Raw genomic sequence first — 17,461 nt, 5'->3', positions numbered from 1 at the left:
TTATATCCTCTTTCGTTTAGTATGAATTAAGACTATATGTATATACACATAATTGAATTTTATAAATTCTTTATACCAGTGGCAACATTTAATATATACAAACAGCTTTCTACAATATGCTGTGTAAAAGTATATCGTATTCTGTTCGAAAGGGTCCGCGACCTCGTCGTAAGTACAAAGTAAATATATTTAAAGTTGTTATTTAAAGATCAAAATGTTGTTATTAGTATTAACGTGTAATGTATATTTGTTGAATAACATCTGCAGAACTTCATCATGTACCAAAAGCACCTTTACCTGGAGAACCAGCAAAACCATATACGCTTACTGAAATTCCTGGGCCTAGGTCCGAGGCTCTACTCAATGAATTTTCCAAAATTCAGGTTTGTATTTTTATTATTCTAATGAAAATATCACTAAAAAATAATGCAAACTAACGTAACATTGTCATAAAATATTGCAGCAAGTAGGCTCCATTCAATATTTTGCAGACTACCAAAGATCTGTTGGGAATTATTTAGCAGATATTGACGGTAATGTTTTCTTAGATATGTTTATGCAAATTTCTACGCTCCCTCTTGGATACAATCATCGGTCTATTCTTGGCGCATTGTCGTGTGTAGGAAATCAAGTAAATAAAATATGAAATTGTTATATTCATTAAAAGTGCCACAGGCGTTAACGTAATGTATTTTCAGCGAATAATGGCAAATAGACCAGCATTAGGATTGTTCCCCGGTTTGGAATGGCCGTGCAAACTTCAAGATACATTGCTTCAACCATGTGTAAAATATATTCTAATTTATAATATTTTTTCATTATCAATAAGAACTAAATAGAACATTAAATAACGATAGAAAAAACAAACAAATTTCTGTAAGAATAATGTCAATTTATCAGGTAGCTCCAAAGGGATTACCATGTGTTTTCACAACTACTTGCGGTGCTTGTTCAAACGAGCATGCTATACAAACTTCATTTATAAAATATGCGGAAAGACGTCGTCGAGGCGGAAGTTTTACAAACGAAGAAATGAAAAGTGCACCCTTTAATAAGCCCCCCGGCTGTCCCGAATTGTCTATTCTTTCTTTTGAAGGTATCTTGCAGTAGCATTGTAGATGTCTTTGCATCGATCAAATCAATAAATTTATAAAATTAGGAGGATCTCATGGCAGAACGTTTGCTGCGCTGGCGTTAACACATTACAAGTTTATAATGAAAGTTGATATACCTTCCCTTCCATGGCCAATAGCGCCTTTTCCCCAATATTTGTATCCCTTAGATCAACACGAAGAAGAAAATAAAAAAGAGGATACGCGATGCTTGGAACAAGTAAATTCAATACTTGCGTGTTATAATTAAAATTGACAAAATCTTTATCGAAATTATTTTTGTAAGGTAGAAGATTTACTAGAAAAATCTGAAAAGACAGCACCAGTAGCTGGCATTATAGTTGAAGCAATACAGTGTGAAGGGGGAGATAGACATGCCTCGCCAGATTTCTTTCAATGCTTGCAAGGCCTTGCTAAGAAAGTAACTACTTGATATTTTGTTTAAATTCTTATAGACTGAAGAAGCAATTATTAATATTAATAGAAATACATCTTTTATAGAGATCTATTCCCTTAATAATCGACGAAGTACAAACAGGGGGTGGTGCATCTGGACGAATATGGGTACATGAGTATTTTGAATTAAATACTCCCCCTGACATTGTTACATTTAGCAACAAAATGCAAGCAAGTGGTTTCTATCATTCTTCCGAATACATGTAGTGTATTATTCAATCAGTTTAGCATTTACATTAAAATATTAGTCCGTAAACATTATGGCTTGTTCACTTAGGCCCATGCGTCCATATAGAGTGTTTAATACATGGATGGGAGATCCAAGCAAAATATTACTATTAGAAGCAGTACTGCAAACTATTGAAGCAGAGAATTTATTGACTCATGTTTGTCATGTCAGTAATTATTTACTTTGTCAACTAAATGCATTGCAATATGAATTCCCACAAGTTATGAATTCTGTACGTGGTAGAGGATTTATCATAGCATTTGATATGGGGTGTAAAGATATGAGAAATAAGCTACTATATCAAATACGCTGTAAAGGTAGAAAAGCTTCTATAATATATGGATTAAAAAATTTAATGAACATTAAAGATATTCTATTATTATTGTACTATCATAACATTTGTTAATAACAGGTATCCAGGTGGGAGAATGTGGACCAAAATCAATTCAACTCAGACCATGCTTAATATTTGGCGAATATCATGCAGATATCTTTTTAGAAAATCTTCGTGTTTGCTTGCAAGAACTCACAGAAAGCTGATTCGTTTATAGACAATACTTTACTTTGTTACTGTTTTATATTTATTAAATATACATCTCTGTAAAAAATATTTATTTTTTTATTTATAAGGACAATATAATAACGGCATATACATTATATTTTTCGTAGTATTATGAAAATGTTGGATTAATACATACGAAATTTTGATTCTCATCATTAGTTTTTATAATTCAACATTATAATTGAAACCGAGTCATTAAGAACACTTAGGAAATATGTAAAGAATGAAATTTCTATTAAAATTATTGAAAAGAATCAAATTATACAAAAAAATAGCGTTATAAACAAATATTAAATCATTTTAGTAAAAATGAATAAAGTAAAGTAAATTGATAAAAGTGATTTTGGTACAAGTTGAACGATATTCGGAAGATTAAGTGGATGGAAATATCCATATATCGAACCAACGATTCCAAGAAAATAACCACAATTTATTATTAAAACACATTATTATTTATGATTAAAAATTAATTTTATAGTTAATAAAAACTGGATAAAACGTACGTCGAAGTTATTGTCTGAACCAAAAAGGATAATGCAAACCTCATTCATTATAAAAAAAATTAATTAAAGAAATGAAGTTAATTTTATCAAAATAATCTAAATAAGTTAATAGATAGAAATCGATCTTGTTACGTGATAATACCAAATCTTGTACGTCAATGATAGCGATAAACAATCTTTACGAATTAAAGTACCAAATTTTCAAGTGCTCTGTATGGTTTATGCAATCGATTATTTAATTTTTGTCCATTACTTTCTATTTTAACATTTCCACCCTTTCTGCAAGATAAAGTGTTCGGAAAATAAAGAACATGTAAAACAACCTATGTATGGAATACCCATTTTGAAACCTATTAATTTACACTTTTCTTAATGTTTCATATCACAAACTAAGTTCGTTATGTGTATATCAATATTAGTTTTTATGCATTTATACATAGGCTGTACGTAACAGGTACTCAAATTTTGTGTCATTCGTTATTTTATTTCAATCAAAAGTTTGTTAAATATTATACTTTGACTACTTGGATAAATCAAAGAAATACAAGAGCTGTGCATAATGTTTTTGCATTGATCTTTACGATATTACAAACCGGTATAATAAAAAATAAAATTAGATAGTATACTGATCTTGCATAATTAAGTGCATTGACGGGCGACAATACTAACGACGAATTTCCTTCCTACAAATATATAACCAAAGCCCATATTGAATGAAAAATTGACACGTAAATACACGTTTCAAGACCCCCTGATCATGTGTGACATGAAACAATACTTTGGAAATAAATCGTTTGAATATAGTTTATCAAGTAAGACTTTCGAAATTATTTTCTAATTGTTCTATTATTTCAAATAATAATTTTTTGATTTTATAGCAAAGAATGTTTATTTAATATCAATTCGATAAATTCAATTTGTATTTGTATATTTTTCGCCTATATAGGCAAATATACCATGTTCAGTTTTATTGCATAAGTTGTTCCATAACAGAGATGTAAAGTCTCTGAGTTGTTAAATATAAAAGTTGTTCAGTTTAGTTGTTCCCACAAATGAGATTTTCTTGGTCTTTAAAAAGACCGGTTTGTCCCTTGGCCGCTGCTCGTGAACCATCTTCTTGGCCATCTTCGATTTTGATCGAATGGAAATCTTCAATTAAATTCTTCATCTCGATACGGTCCGTCTTGCTCGGCGGTTGGGCGATAACTCCCCCGCGAGCACCTCAGGGGGCTTTTATAACCTTTCAAGGAGCACGAACCATGGAAATTGACCGAGCGACATCTGTGCAATTTTGATAGACAAATTGTCCCTCAACATGAAATTAAAGAATCGTTATTTCAATAATGGAATATTTATAGGTATATATAAAGCATTTCTACATATTCTCCATCGAAATACGCGTTGTTTGCAACTTGAAACATTAAGATCCTTCAATCCGTTCATAAGTTCTAAATGTTTTAAACATACTCATGAAATGTCGAGCGAACATTTCTGCATCTTTAAAACGTTATAACTTCTGAACGGATTGAAGGATCTTAATGTTTCAAGTTGCAAGCAACGCGTATTTTGAGGGAGAATATGTAGAAATTCTAAGAATATTCGAAAAATTGGTGCGCGCGCTAGGGGTTCGGTATTTATGCAATTTTGTTGTTTATGCAACTTTGTTAAGCAAGTGTCGCCCCCAGCGGACTGGCTGCTGATTGGCTGGCTGATTTATTTTTCCGACTGCATAAAAGTGACCACAGCTGACCAACTTTTTTCAGTACTCCTGGAACCGCCAGGGGTACTGTCACGCGTATTTTCTGTTTCAGATATCTTCTGCGATGCTGACCAGGAAGGATCACCCTTTGATATACACATAACTAATATTAATATAACTAATCCCAATATTGTCTTTTTCATTTATATATGTATAGGTGATGTAATATTTCGGTTGTTCGTCTCATTAATTAATACAATTATATTTCTTTCAGCTTTTATCTGTATTACATCGTTGGTTTGTTCTTTTTCTAATGGTTCCTTTCTTTATTTTACTTCGTTGGGTTGTTCTCTTCCAAATTATTCTATTATTATCCTCTTCAATTGGACTTGCTAAGAGGCAACGAGCTGACCCTTTTGACCAGCTATTCGGTACGTGTCGCATCTCTTGTTCCTACTGCACAGCGCAGTATTGTGTCGCGTTTCGCCGTGTCGCGTCCCCCACAATTTAGCTTCCTCCTTTGTTTTAGAAAAGTAATTACTTGGCAGCTTTTTTGTCGCGTAATCTAGTTTCTAAGTCTGTAAAAAGGAAGGTCGATCGAACTTTGTTCCATCGATCTCACTTCGGGTCTCCACTCGCAGCAACCTCCTCGTGGTGAGACCTGGTAATCGGTGTTACCTTCGAAGAAGAACTTCTTCATTATGGGTAACACCGGGCTAATGGCTGCGAATTTAAAACAATAGAAATTTGATTTTTAATCTAAATCAAAATGAAATGTTGTCTAATACTTTTTTCTAGGTATTCATGAGCTCAACTTCTAGAAAAAATTTCAATGTGATAAGTTTTACTATTGTAAAAGTTATGATCGTTTGAAAATTGACAATTTTTCTGAGCATTTTGTCACTTTACAACGTTAAGGAACAACTTTTCGGATATTCTTAGAATTTCTACATATTCTTCGCCAAAATACGCGTTGTTAGCAATTTGAAACATTAAAATCCTCCAATCCGTTCAGAAGTTATAATGTTTTAAAGATGCAGAAATGTTCTGAAATGGCTCCCATTCACGTTCTTTATCGTTTTCCCGAAGTTGAATGAAGTGCTTTCCTGGTGTTACATCGTTACATGTGGCTCGTGTGGTAAAATATGTTGGCTTTCCCCACCACTCGTTAGACGCTAAGGAAGTTTGTCGTTACTGCTGTCGCCGTCAATGCAATTAATTATGCCAAATCTGGCCACATTGTTTACGAAGGAAATCGATATAAACATGGCGGTCAAGGTACGGCTTCATTCAGCGTGATTGAAAATCAAGATTATAATGGCTCAAATTTTACATTACGTAACGGAAAAGTGCATTTCCATCGAAGTGCATTTTTTACAACGCTCAGTGTCATCGTGAACGACAGTAAGAACGGGACGGAAAATTCGGCGTTGAGCCTGTGTCCGACGAGTGAGAAAAGCAAACGAGAAAAGAACGGGTTGACGTTACGACACGACAATCGCAATTGAAGTCTCAACCGCGGCACACTGAAGCGTAAACAATCACCATGGCGAAGTACGAAGATATTGCGTAATGCTTAGCCTTATCTAATTATAGCAGCATAGAAAGTGCATCTCTAATTCAATGATAATGCTTTGTTTACTATGTCACGTTGCATACTGAATCACTGTTATACTTGATTTACCGGTCACTATTTCAGCGGCATGTCCTTTTTTAAATCTTTAATTTTTGTCAAAGAGAATGCTGATTTTAAGTTGGTGTGAGTTTATCGATTATTAATTGCAACATTTCGTCGCATTTCATTTCCCTTCGTTCGCTGTACAGTACATTCGTTATGGTTATTGACGAATTATGTATTTATTTTTTACAGTATATTACTTTTAGAACAATTCATTCTTTTCATTTGAAAATTAATTTATGATTTCTAGGGGATTGTTTATAATATTATGTATACGTATGCGTGTATTTACAAATATAATCGATTAATTTATATTTAACTGTAATTGCATTGCTTCATTTCTTTATACATTATGTTCCTGTAAAAATATAAACATGTATCTAAATTTTGTTTGTGTCGGTTGAACTAATACGTATTATCTGTAAATAATTTCTTCTTTTATTTTCACTGGACGTTATTTATCATTCCATTTGCACGGTACATTGCAAAATATATTGTATCGATATTTCTTAATGCTACAAATCTTTTGTTAATTTGCAATGTTTTTACTTACTTTTAAGTCATTTAAAAACTTTAACAAAACAGAATCTTTTCATCATTCAATTCACAAATTTTTTGTACTATACTATTAATAATAGTTATGAAAAAACTTACCAACTACTTAAACATTATTATTTCATAATAAATACAGTGAATTTCCATGCTGAGTGTATTATCTATTATGTAGAACAATGCTTTCAAAAGACATTCTAAACTGTAATCTTATCTTGCTTATATTGTTATCGGTTACTGGTGCAGCTAATCAGTAATTTTCTGTTCACAATTGTTTATTTCATAGATTCATTTTTATATTGAAATCAAAGCAAGTAACAGACGTTAATATTATGTCTGTGATTTTATAAAAATGAAAGTTGTCATATTTTCACAATTGTGCATAGAATATTTTTATCAATTACTTCAGGGTAAGCTAATAATATAATATAATGTGTACATAATACAAAATTATTTTCAAGTAACATGAATACGGTGATGTTAATAAATTGTATAATATTAAAGTGATTCCAACATTTTCTTTTTTTTTTTTCTTTTTAGGGAGATGATGATAGTATTTATTTACGACACTGCAAGGTGTTGTAAAGAAGATGATAATCCTGCAGAGGCAGTTATGTATTTCCATCCAGCATGGGTATCTCTTACTCAGAGACTAGCTCTAGCAGGTCAATTAATGGCTATTAATCAATTTCTTACAACCTCATTTGCTACTCCAAGATCGATCACTTTACAAGGAGGAAAATTTGTATTAAAAAAGTTTGGACAGTACATTCTTGTGAGTGCATTATTACTAGATCTCGCTGTCTTCGATATTATATAAAATCTGAGTAAAGATTTATATAATATAACTTTAATAGTAGTTGTTATCAGCTATAGCTATTGCAATTATCAGTACACTCTTAATGAATGAAGTGCAACATCTTTTTAATTACCTAATGTGTCATACTTGATGTAAATTGACATTTACTGCATATATTTCATTGTTTATTATTTTATAGGCTGTGGGAACCGATAGAAACATTCATGACTGGATTTTAGAGAGACGTGCAAACACATTAGAATCATTACTAAAATTTTTTCATTGTGACCTTAACAAGATATTGGAATCATTCAACAACGATAGAAATAAATTTACAGAAAAACTATATCAAATGTTTGAAACATATTTGCCAATACTTCAATACAGTGCCAATCTTTTCTCCAATATTCCCATTATCAAACTTCCAAAGGTTAGTTACAACATTAATTTTCTTCTTTTTTTTTTTATTTGCGAACATAGTACAGTACTAATTAATTTTATATTTATTCCAGAGTGCTAGTAACATATTTTTAGAAGCAATTCAGGTTTTACAATATTGTCAGGAAACTAATGGTGTTATGGGTGGTGCACTCTTTTATAACAACAAGTAAGTTATTTCGAATAATAACAAATAAATTTCCTTGTATTTTTTTTGTATTCGAAGAACATAGTATTTGATTTTTGTGCATTAATACTTCAGGGTAGTTGCTACTCAACTAAGTGCAGATTTGACTAAACAAATTGTTATAACCGATCCATATAGAATAAAGGTAAATTGAATTCATAAAATACAAAAGCATCTTCTTTTAAATGAATTGTATTTTATATATGAATGTGTAATAATAGCAAACATTTTTTTGACAAGGCTCCTGCAGAGAGAATATCAACAGAATTTCATTTACCTATAGGAGTGCAATTATTGCGAGTGTACATAGAACAAAAGCAATGTGCAAAACTTGTACAAGAGGCGAACAGTGAACGATACTACAGTTCATATTTAGATTCTGTCACAAGAAAGATGTTACAAAGAAAGGTAAAGTATTTTTCGAAAGTGAATCATAATAATCGTGTGCTAATATAATAATCATATTTTCAGAGCATTTCTAAGAACAGTAAGGAACTGCCTTTGTCTGGAATGAAACGCGACACTTCTCGTATTTTTACTGTACCTGAAGAAGGAGAATTAGATTCTTCACAGTACAACGATAACAGTCATTATGTACCCTCCGTTCCACTTACAGCTTACAGTTCTCCAGTTAAACGCAAACAGGAAAGTAAAACAGACCGTCCCAAATGTATAAATCCTTTAACTCCTAGTGTATGCTCCACGCCCTTAAAAGATATAAATAGAGTTTTGCACGGTAATGCAATGCTGATTTGTAACACGGGCGAGGATGGAAATATCGAAACAGAGGAGGAAAAGAAAGAAGTAAAAGCGAACGTAGATGATATTCCAGACGTTGTTAAGGAAGCGCTTAGGTGTAAACGTTTAAATAAATTGAGAAACGTTACATCGAACAAGAAGTTAGTTAAAAGAAGAGAATTCAGTAAAAGAAGCTTGAGCATGCATGATTTAGAATCGTCCACGAATTTCTATTCCAATCGAATATCGGTTAGAACGTACGGATTAGGTTTACCGCAGGTAAATATAAACACATCCCCCGAATCTTCACCGCAAAAGAAACCCGCGTATAAAAAGCAATTCCATACAATTACTGATCCTTGTTATCCTGTATTTCGATGCGATGGATTACCAGTATCTAAATCATTGTATGACCAATACATATCTTCACATTACGAGGAGCTCACAGACGATAGCAGTAAAACAATTAATCGTAATGACTTCTTAGCAAGTTTCACGAGCAATTGTAACGCTAAGAACGTAACAAACAACTGTGATACCGCGAGCAAAGATAATTTTGAGAAGTTTAATAAACCGCGCGATATAAAATTGGATAATAAAACGAAACAGGAAACTTATCGTAGATCGATGAGTCTTCCATTGAAACCACTGAATGTTACTGACAACGACGATAGACGAAAATCAACATCAGAGTGTGGTAACACGTATGATTTTCTTCAAAAGAAGAAACTGGATGGTTTGCAATTAACACCGCTTATGTCCAAGCTTAGTTTGCTTGCTGATGAAAGAACCAGCGGTTTTTGTAGCAGGGAAACTACTCCAAACGAATTTCGCGATTTGTCCGGTTTTTCGGCAACAACAAATCAAATAATCAAACAAAAATTGGAAGCAGTTAACAAAGAAATTGGTAGCGACGGCAAAGATGAACTTGAAGAGTATTGGATCACTGCATACAAAGATGAAGTTTGCCTTGAGAAAACAGAATTATTTTTGTGTGGGCATCAAAATATGGTGCTGGTGTTGTTAATGGAAAATGGTACTGCTAATAATCCTGATCTTATACACACTCTTGTGAGTATGCTTTGCATCGATGTTAAATAAATGTCTTAATTAAATACTTATTCGATAATATATACTACAGTGGCAGACTTGTGTGAGCACATTAGGAAAGCTTGAAACAAGGCTGCAACAGTGTCTGGAGCCTCTACCATCGAATGAAAACAAAGAATTGTATAGTATTTTAAGTATCGATCCGCAATGGGATACAATAAACCGTTCTGGACTCTGGGGTGTCACTGAATTGGATATTGTTTCTTGCCTTCACGATAGATTCACGCATGCTAGCAATCTCACGGACATCATTGTCAGGTAATTCTTTAGACATTAGATAACTTATTTGAGTTAGCTTAATTTCGCACACGTCGGCTTTAACTTGCTTTGGTAGATCTACTTATATTTTCTTGCTCGAACGAAGTAATACTTTTGTATTACACATTTAAATATTTAGAGCGAAAGAATATAACATAGAACAATCTGAACACACTTTTTTTTTTATTATAAACATCTGACTAATAGTTTCGTTATAAAATTTTTATTTCAACAAACAATGTTCATAGTAATTTTACATAAAGTGTGGAAAAAAAATGAGTATGTTTTATTAATTAACTAGAACAGAGGATACTGTTGTTTATGGTAACCAGTGTGGAAACATAGAAGTATTTTATCAACAAGCAGTGGCATCAGATACTACTGGAGGACTTCCAACTCCTGCAGATTTAATGGGAATTGTGTCTCTTAAAGCAAAACGTAGACTGGAAAGAGATCATGGAATTGTATTATTATAAATTTATAATTATTCGCAAATGCTTCCACTACCATATTATTAACAATTGAATTATTTCGCTTAATATTTTGTTTATTATATTCTATGGCATGCCAATTTAACGATATTAGATCATATTTTGTAAATATTTTTTCTGCATATAGTGATAGAAAAATTCATCTAATGTTTTGATAATGTTAATTGGTAACATTCACTCTGTCTTGTTATTTGGTAATACAAGGGTATTAAAAATGAGAATGAAATCTATCGATTAGTAGTCAGCATGTAACAGTAGTCAAACTCTTACTACTCTAGCAATGATTTCTGAATAATCGCGTATAAACGTCGCGTATACATTCTGATGTGTATACAGATAGTATTATATTTATTTAAAACGTCCATATCCTGGGTAAGAAACAATGAGTTCAAATTTTTATATCTTTCAAAAATTATAAAATGAAACATTCCATTAATTTAATTGTCTAAGACTACATTTACGATAAAAATTGTTATAGATTGACAGTGTTAATAGAAAAAAAAAATTGCCGAATTTTCTACGCGTATTTTTGTAATCAAATTCGCACTACCCAAATATAATTAATTTAAGAATTGGCTGTAATGAAAGACTTTATATCACTCGTGTGTATTAACCATGCATAATAAAACCAATATTAAGGTATTACTATTTTCTCAAGCACGATAAATGATGTATTTTAATACGAAATGTTGAATGTTTTATTGAAAATATTTATTTAAACAAATTTTAAATTAATTGTTCGCAATATCACGATCAAGAAAACTCCAATTTTTATCATAATTATATGAAAACGATACGCGACTTACGAATAGTGTATGTATTCAAATTAAAAAGAAAGAAAAAAAAAAAGTAAAAATTTATTTTAACTTGTTAAGCACGAATACACGTATATGTATAACAAAATGTGCACTATTTATATTTACAAAACATGTAAAATTATATTTTCTATTTAAAAGGCAGTGATTTTTATTATGTATGGTTTCAAAGCTGTATATAATTATTTAAAATTGTAATAGAGTGGCATAATACGACAAATATTTTTTGGAATCTAAGCTTTTAATCTCTTAGATAGAATACAAAAAAAATTCTAGTATTCAGCTGCTACGTCCAATTTAAGTGATAATTAGCATTTAATACTTTATTAGCGTATTTATAAATCATGTAATCGTGGATAAAGATTTTTATTACAAGTAGATATATAAGATAGCTCACGTTGTTTATTGTTTTACTTTTTAATAATTCACTCATGTATAAATCAATTTCAATTATCTGTATTTACAGTAATGAACTAATTCCTTGTACATATATATATGTTAGAAGCATTTGATAATTTATTTACGCTATTTAGAAGCAACAATGAATGGAATTTTTTAATTTGTTAGTGTGTGGATTGAAATATACTATTATTAAAAAAAAGAAGTACATGACAAGACAGTATATAACATATGATTATGTCAATATTTTATGGGAAAAAATGTTAGACACTATAAATATATTATAGTACTTACTAAATAATTTGTTTGAATTAATTTTTGTTTTAAATAGCAATCTCTGCTTTCATTAATGTTATAATGAAAACTGCATTAATTTTCTCTATATCTCGACGAATAATTTTAAAACTGTGTGTAGAAATTTTGCTTTAAGTTGGTAATGTAATAACATTTCTGCGTGAAACAAATTACTTATAACATCGAACATGTGAAACATTCATGAATAATTGTTTGATGTTGCCAAATACTTTCAGATGTTCTATGTTGTGTACTTATAATTGATATTTTATATTGTTTGTAATGTTATACAATTGTTAAAATCTTGACGCATATCTTTCACATTGTATTTGCAGTAATTTAATCTAGTCACCTATATGTATATTGCCATATACTATAAACATTCTAAGTTATTCTTTAACATTTAATATAAATATGAAGATCATTTCTGTAGAAAAATTCATTTCACTAATAAATTGAAATATTCAACCCAATTTAAGTCGATCTAAACTAGATAATGTATCAGAAATAATATAAGATGCATACACGGCCAAGTACACACATACAAGCTCCTTGAAGTCCTTGGGACTTACATTTACAGAAACTTCAAATGTATAGAAAGAAAAAACATTTTAAACGAAATCATATTGCTGGTTTGCTGCCTACACGTTTTCTATTAGATTACAGCCAAATGATCGAGCAAGGCACGGCAATAATTAGATATAATAATGATTAAACCAATGGGGCACATTAATTAGCAAAGTGTGCTAATTTAAGTAGCACAAAAGTAATTTCGTGTACTGTAACTATCGCATACACGAAAATTTGTATTCATATCGATATTTTATCCATCCACCTAATAATTAACTTGACATCATTGTGTGCAATCTATATCTATGTTAGCGAAAATATAATAACTTTGAAAATGTAAAACCTTGACAGTTTTACGTTTTCAAAGATAACAAACATTCTTTTAGCAAATCGACCGAATAATTATATCGAACTAGGAATTCGTCTTATGTGTTATCATGGTTATTTTACTACGTATTCTGAAATCATTCCGTTATTTTTTTGCCACGCCTCGGGCATGATGTAAATGAATAGGGGCGAGCCTCCTGGTTTTGCCGGTTTATTAACATGTTTATATCATACGGCGTACGAGTTTCTTTTCATGCATTATTTATATTATATAGAATCCGCCTTTTGCTAGATCTAAGCGTCGACGCATAATCAATCTCGTTTCGTCATTTGGAATATATGTAATATGATTTCATTTGGAATTTTATAATATTAAATATTGCCAATTAATAATAATGTCACAAAACCAGAACTAAAAAATGTACGATATTATTTAAGAACGACAAACCATTGTCTTAATATTTTTAGATATAGAAAATAATATTGTTATACTCGACTGCATTATTTTTCGTGCTTGGTCATTCGTGACTAGTGCACTAAAATTGATTTGAAGAGAAAACAAGTGCCCAAGGAAGATTTAATTTATAATGTAATCTATGTAAAAGAGATAATCACGACACTTATTATTAGATGTGGGAAGCTTGTAATGCTTTTCTGTAAACGCAATGAGTTACACCTCATTTGCGTGTTTACGATGTAAATGCAAATACTTACCTTCCATCGACATTGCAATGTTATGGAAAACGGGAGCAAAGAGAAAAACAACATTCTCTGGCAGCAAAATATTAGTAAATTGTTAGCGAATAACAAAAGTAGGAGAAAAGAAATCGTGAACCTAGGTTTAGTAGTGTGGGAAGCTGAAAAGAAAGTATAAAAGGAATGACTTGGTACATAAATTAGCAAACTTTATTTGGAGGATTTTATTTGACATTAAACGCATTCATTTCAGAGTCGAGCCCACCATCGGGAGTACATCATGTGATCGTGTCGTGTAACGAACTTGAAAAACCTGCTCGCTTGTAGGTAATAACATTATGCAGGTGATTTACGTTTCGTGATTCCAGAATGCGACACAAACAAGCCTCCGTGATCAGCCAATCAACGGCAGGGATTATTGAGCACCAATTTCGACGCGCTTATATTTAAGCAAGTTACACCTGCGATTAGAGTTATTAAAAACAAACTATTGAGGGAAACTATACCGAAGTTTTCGCTCGTACTGATAACTCATAATGGTAAGATAATTTTGAAAATGGTATTAAGCTACAGAACAATATTTTTATTATATTTCTTACGCAAGCTTTTCTAAATATGAATAACTGAGTATGGCAAATAAGTTACGTATTTAATTAAAAGCGTTGATTCATAAAAACAATTTCGAACCAAATGTTAATCGTATTTAGATGTTCGTTGATTTTTAAATTAAATCTAAAATACAAATTTTACAATTTTTTTTTAGACTACGTACACGGATAAAGGCCCGAAGGTAAGCAAAGTTATTATAAAACGAATGATACATATACAATTAAATGAAAAAACATTATTAACAGAGTTTTTAAATTTCAGCCATTAGGAGGGAAATTCTTGGGCTTCGATCATATAACGTTTTGGGTCGGAAATGCGAAACAGGTAGTTAAAATGAGATACTAAATAGCTAATAAAGTAATATTTTTAATGTTTAAAATATTTACCTAATTTTATACATGGAAATATTTCCTATAGTATTATATTATATATTATAATTTGTAATTCTGAAGATATTATATCACAGAAGCGTATTTCAAATAAACTAGTTATTTAGTCCAATGGTTATTATATTTCTATTTGAATTCGTATTAATCATCTTTTAATTCAATGTCACAACAATTGTATTTTATATTTAACTATTATAAAAGAACATTAAGCAAGTTTTACACTTAAACGCTACAATTATATCATTTTGCATTATAGTGTTTATTCGTAATAATTTTGTCGACAAACGAGTTCCAAATGCAATCGGATTCTCAATATTTTAAATACACGTTATAAATTTATACCTGAATCCATTTATTATTATAGGCTGCCAGTTATTATTGCACTAGGTTGGGCTTTGAACGTTTTGGATATCGCGGTTTAGAAACTGGTTCAAGGCACGTGGCGTCCCATGTTGTTAAACAAAATCAGGTACACAAAAACAAATATTTATTATTCGATCTAAAATTTTGTTTTACAATTAAAATACATTTTCGGTAGATCATAAAAATACTTAACGAGGTACGAATTGCGAATTTATCGTTTTACATTGTTCGAATGGATAATATTTTGTTTATCTTACTTACAGATTATTTTTGTATTCGAATCAGCCTACGAAAGTGACAATGAAGAAATGGCAAGTCATATTTCGCGACACGGGGACGGTGTTCGTGATGTTGCCTTTAATGTTGAGGATATCGATGTCATCGTAAAGGTATATTTAAAAAAAAAGTCACATATATGTAAGAATAATAAGATCATAAATTTCTAGATCGCGAAGGAAAGAGGTGCTGAAACAGTGAAGGACATATGGGAAGAGAAGGACAAGTACGGCGTTGTAAAATTTGCCACTTTAAGAACTGTAAGTTGCCGAGTAGAGAGAAATTAGCTGAGTAAATAAAAATAATATTTTAAACGAATATTGCATTTTACTTGTTAGTATGGAGATACACATCACACGCTCATAGATAGATCAAAATATAAAGGAGTCTTCCTACCAGGATTTCAACAACTACCAGTAGATACATTTTCAAAGAGTTTGTAAGTAATATAGAACGTGATAAATAGTATTCTACAAAGTGTATTAACAAGTTGTAAATAATTCAATGATATATCTAGACCAAAGGTTGGATTAAATTTCGTGGATCACATTGTTGGGAATCAACCTGATAAACAAATGGAGACTGTTGCAAAGTGGTGCGCAAAATAATATAAAAATTTAGAAACTATTAAGAGAACATAATAAAAGCAAAAATTTGTTAATTAAAGGCTTGTTTCATTTTAGGTATGAGCACTGTCTGCAGTTTCATCGTTTTTGGTCTGTAGATGATACTCAATTGCATACAGAATTTTCTGCACTACGTTCGATTGTCATGACTAATTGGGAGGAAACTGTTAAATTGCCTATTAATGAACCAGCTCCTGGGAAGAAACGTTCTCAAATTCAGGAATACGTGGAATACTATGGGGGAGCGGGAGTTCAACACATTGCCCTTAATACCAACAACATAATTGAAGCTGTAAATTAAATATATTTTTAACAATTTTCTCTTAAATTCAAATAACATTTTTTTTACTTTGCAGATACAAAATTTACGTGTTAGAGGCATAGAGTTTCTGGATGTACCAGACAGTTACTATGATATGTTAAGAGATCGATTGAAGGCTAGCGGTGTAAAAATTTTAGAAGACCTTAACACGCTTCAGGTACGAATATCGAGACATTACGCAGGAAGTAAATTTACCAAAAATATCAACATTGAGTTTTAAATATTATTATACTTTTAGAAATTAAAAATTTTAATTGACTACGACGAAAACGGATACCTTTTACAAATATTTACTAAAAACATGCAAGACCGACCAACGCTTTTTATTGAGGTCATTCAAAGGCGCAATCATAATGTAGGTATTATGGTTAACTCTAACATGAAATTGATATTCATCAATTGATAAATTTTGGAAAGATAAGACAATTAAATATTCGTTAATTTTGTTCATATGTAGGGATTCGGAGCTGGAAACTTCCAGGCGCTATTCGAAGCTATTGAAATGGAGCAAGCTAAACGTGGGAATTTATAAAATAATGTAGACAGTAATTCTACTAATTGCGATAAAAATATAATTATATATATAGGCAGTTTGCATTTAAAAAATTTATATAATAAAATATCACAAACGTGATAAAGAAACAATTTTCCTTTACTTTTCATATATATTATTAATTCATATTATAATTAAAATTTTTTAATGTTGCACATTGGAGAATAGAAACATCGCATTATTAATTCCAGATGTATTTAATGGCCAATATCTGTTTTACAAAAATACACACAGCGTGAAGGTGTAAAATATGTAACAGTACAATTTGGAGCATTATAATCGACCATTAAATTCAAGTATTATGTAATACTAATCTATTATATTGTGGTGTCATATCGTGAATGTGTAACCAACAATAGGCATACTTAAAAATGAAGAAATTCAAGAAAGCGAGACAATTATTAAACTGT

At 31.0% G+C, this 17,461-nt stretch overlaps 3 protein-coding genes across 4 annotated transcripts; all 3 read left to right on the top strand.

Annotated features, from left to right (window-relative positions):
- Nucleotides 1-116: 116 nt before the first annotated feature.
- On the top strand, nucleotides 117-2,337 carry LOC122398329 (4-aminobutyrate aminotransferase, mitochondrial-like). The gene is made up of 9 exons (XM_043398069.1): nucleotides 117-168; nucleotides 268-383; nucleotides 464-631; nucleotides 699-785; nucleotides 901-1,096; nucleotides 1,160-1,332; nucleotides 1,614-1,771; nucleotides 1,846-2,114; nucleotides 2,210-2,337. Exons 1-9 carry the CDS (start codon nucleotides 117-119, stop codon nucleotides 2,335-2,337), a joined length of 1,347 nt encoding a protein of 448 aa, XP_043254004.1.
- Nucleotides 2,338-5,705: 3,368 nt separating this feature from the next.
- On the top strand, nucleotides 5,706-10,846 carry LOC122398178. 2 transcript variants are annotated; one of them, XM_043397843.1, is made up of 9 exons: nucleotides 5,706-6,115; nucleotides 7,332-7,566; nucleotides 7,790-8,020; nucleotides 8,103-8,197; nucleotides 8,291-8,360; nucleotides 8,456-8,623; nucleotides 8,687-10,024; nucleotides 10,095-10,321; nucleotides 10,623-10,846. In XM_043397843.1, the coding sequence occupies exons 1-9, from the start codon at nucleotides 6,108-6,110 to the stop codon at nucleotides 10,795-10,797; spliced, it is 2,547 nt and encodes an 848-aa protein (XP_043253778.1). In that variant the 5' UTR covers nucleotides 5,706-6,107; the 3' UTR covers nucleotides 10,798-10,846. The 2 variants fall into 2 exon arrangements, with proteins under 2 accessions (XP_043253778.1, XP_043253779.1); XM_043397844.1 differs by lacking the exon at nucleotides 5,706-6,115 and adding an exon at nucleotides 6,242-6,320 and having other exon boundaries at nucleotides 10,654-10,796.
- Nucleotides 10,847-14,347: 3,501 nt separating this feature from the next.
- LOC122398610 (4-hydroxyphenylpyruvate dioxygenase) lies at nucleotides 14,348-17,451 on the top strand. Its single transcript, XM_043398670.1, has 12 exons — nucleotides 14,348-14,452; nucleotides 14,677-14,703; nucleotides 14,784-14,846; nucleotides 15,276-15,380; nucleotides 15,538-15,663; nucleotides 15,721-15,810; nucleotides 15,889-15,989; nucleotides 16,068-16,145; nucleotides 16,234-16,468; nucleotides 16,533-16,655; nucleotides 16,737-16,853; nucleotides 16,956-17,451. Exons 1-12 carry the CDS (start codon nucleotides 14,450-14,452, stop codon nucleotides 17,028-17,030), a joined length of 1,143 nt encoding a protein of 380 aa, XP_043254605.1. The 5' UTR covers nucleotides 14,348-14,449; the 3' UTR covers nucleotides 17,031-17,451.
- Nucleotides 17,452-17,461: the final 10 nt, after the last annotated feature.

The sequence above is a fragment of the Colletes gigas genome, unplaced genomic scaffold, assembly GCF_013123115.1.
Source record: "Colletes gigas isolate AHSC1104 unplaced genomic scaffold, ASM1312311v1 Colletes_gigas_Sc00011, whole genome shotgun sequence".
NCBI lineage: Eukaryota > Metazoa > Arthropoda > Insecta > Hymenoptera > Colletidae > Colletes > Colletes gigas.
Note: the sequence above shows the minus strand (reverse complement) of the source record. Positions and strands in the feature narration are given on the sequence as shown.

Coding starts and splice junctions, on each gene's coding strand:
- LOC122398329 (XM_043398069.1), top strand. CDS start 117: ATGCTGTGTAAAAGTATATCGTATTCTGTTCGAAAGGGTCCGCGACCT. Junction 632..698: donor TGTCGTGTGTAGGAAATCAA/GTAAATAAAATA, acceptor ATGTATTTTCAG/CGAATAATGGCAAATAGACC. Junction 2,115..2,209: donor ATATCAAATACGCTGTAAAG/GTAGAAAAGCTT, acceptor TGTTAATAACAG/GTATCCAGGTGGGAGAATGT.
- LOC122398178 (XM_043397843.1), top strand. Junction 8,021..8,102: donor CCATTATCAAACTTCCAAAG/GTTAGTTACAAC, acceptor TATTTATTCCAG/AGTGCTAGTAACATATTTTT. Junction 10,322..10,622: donor CTCACGGACATCATTGTCAG/GTAATTCTTTAG, acceptor TTAATTAACTAG/AACAGAGGATACTGTTGTTT.
- LOC122398610 (XM_043398670.1), top strand. Junction 15,381..15,537: donor ATGTTGTTAAACAAAATCAG/GTACACAAAAAC, acceptor TCTTACTTACAG/ATTATTTTTGTATTCGAATC. Junction 16,656..16,736: donor AAGACCTTAACACGCTTCAG/GTACGAATATCG, acceptor TTATACTTTTAG/AAATTAAAAATTTTAATTGA.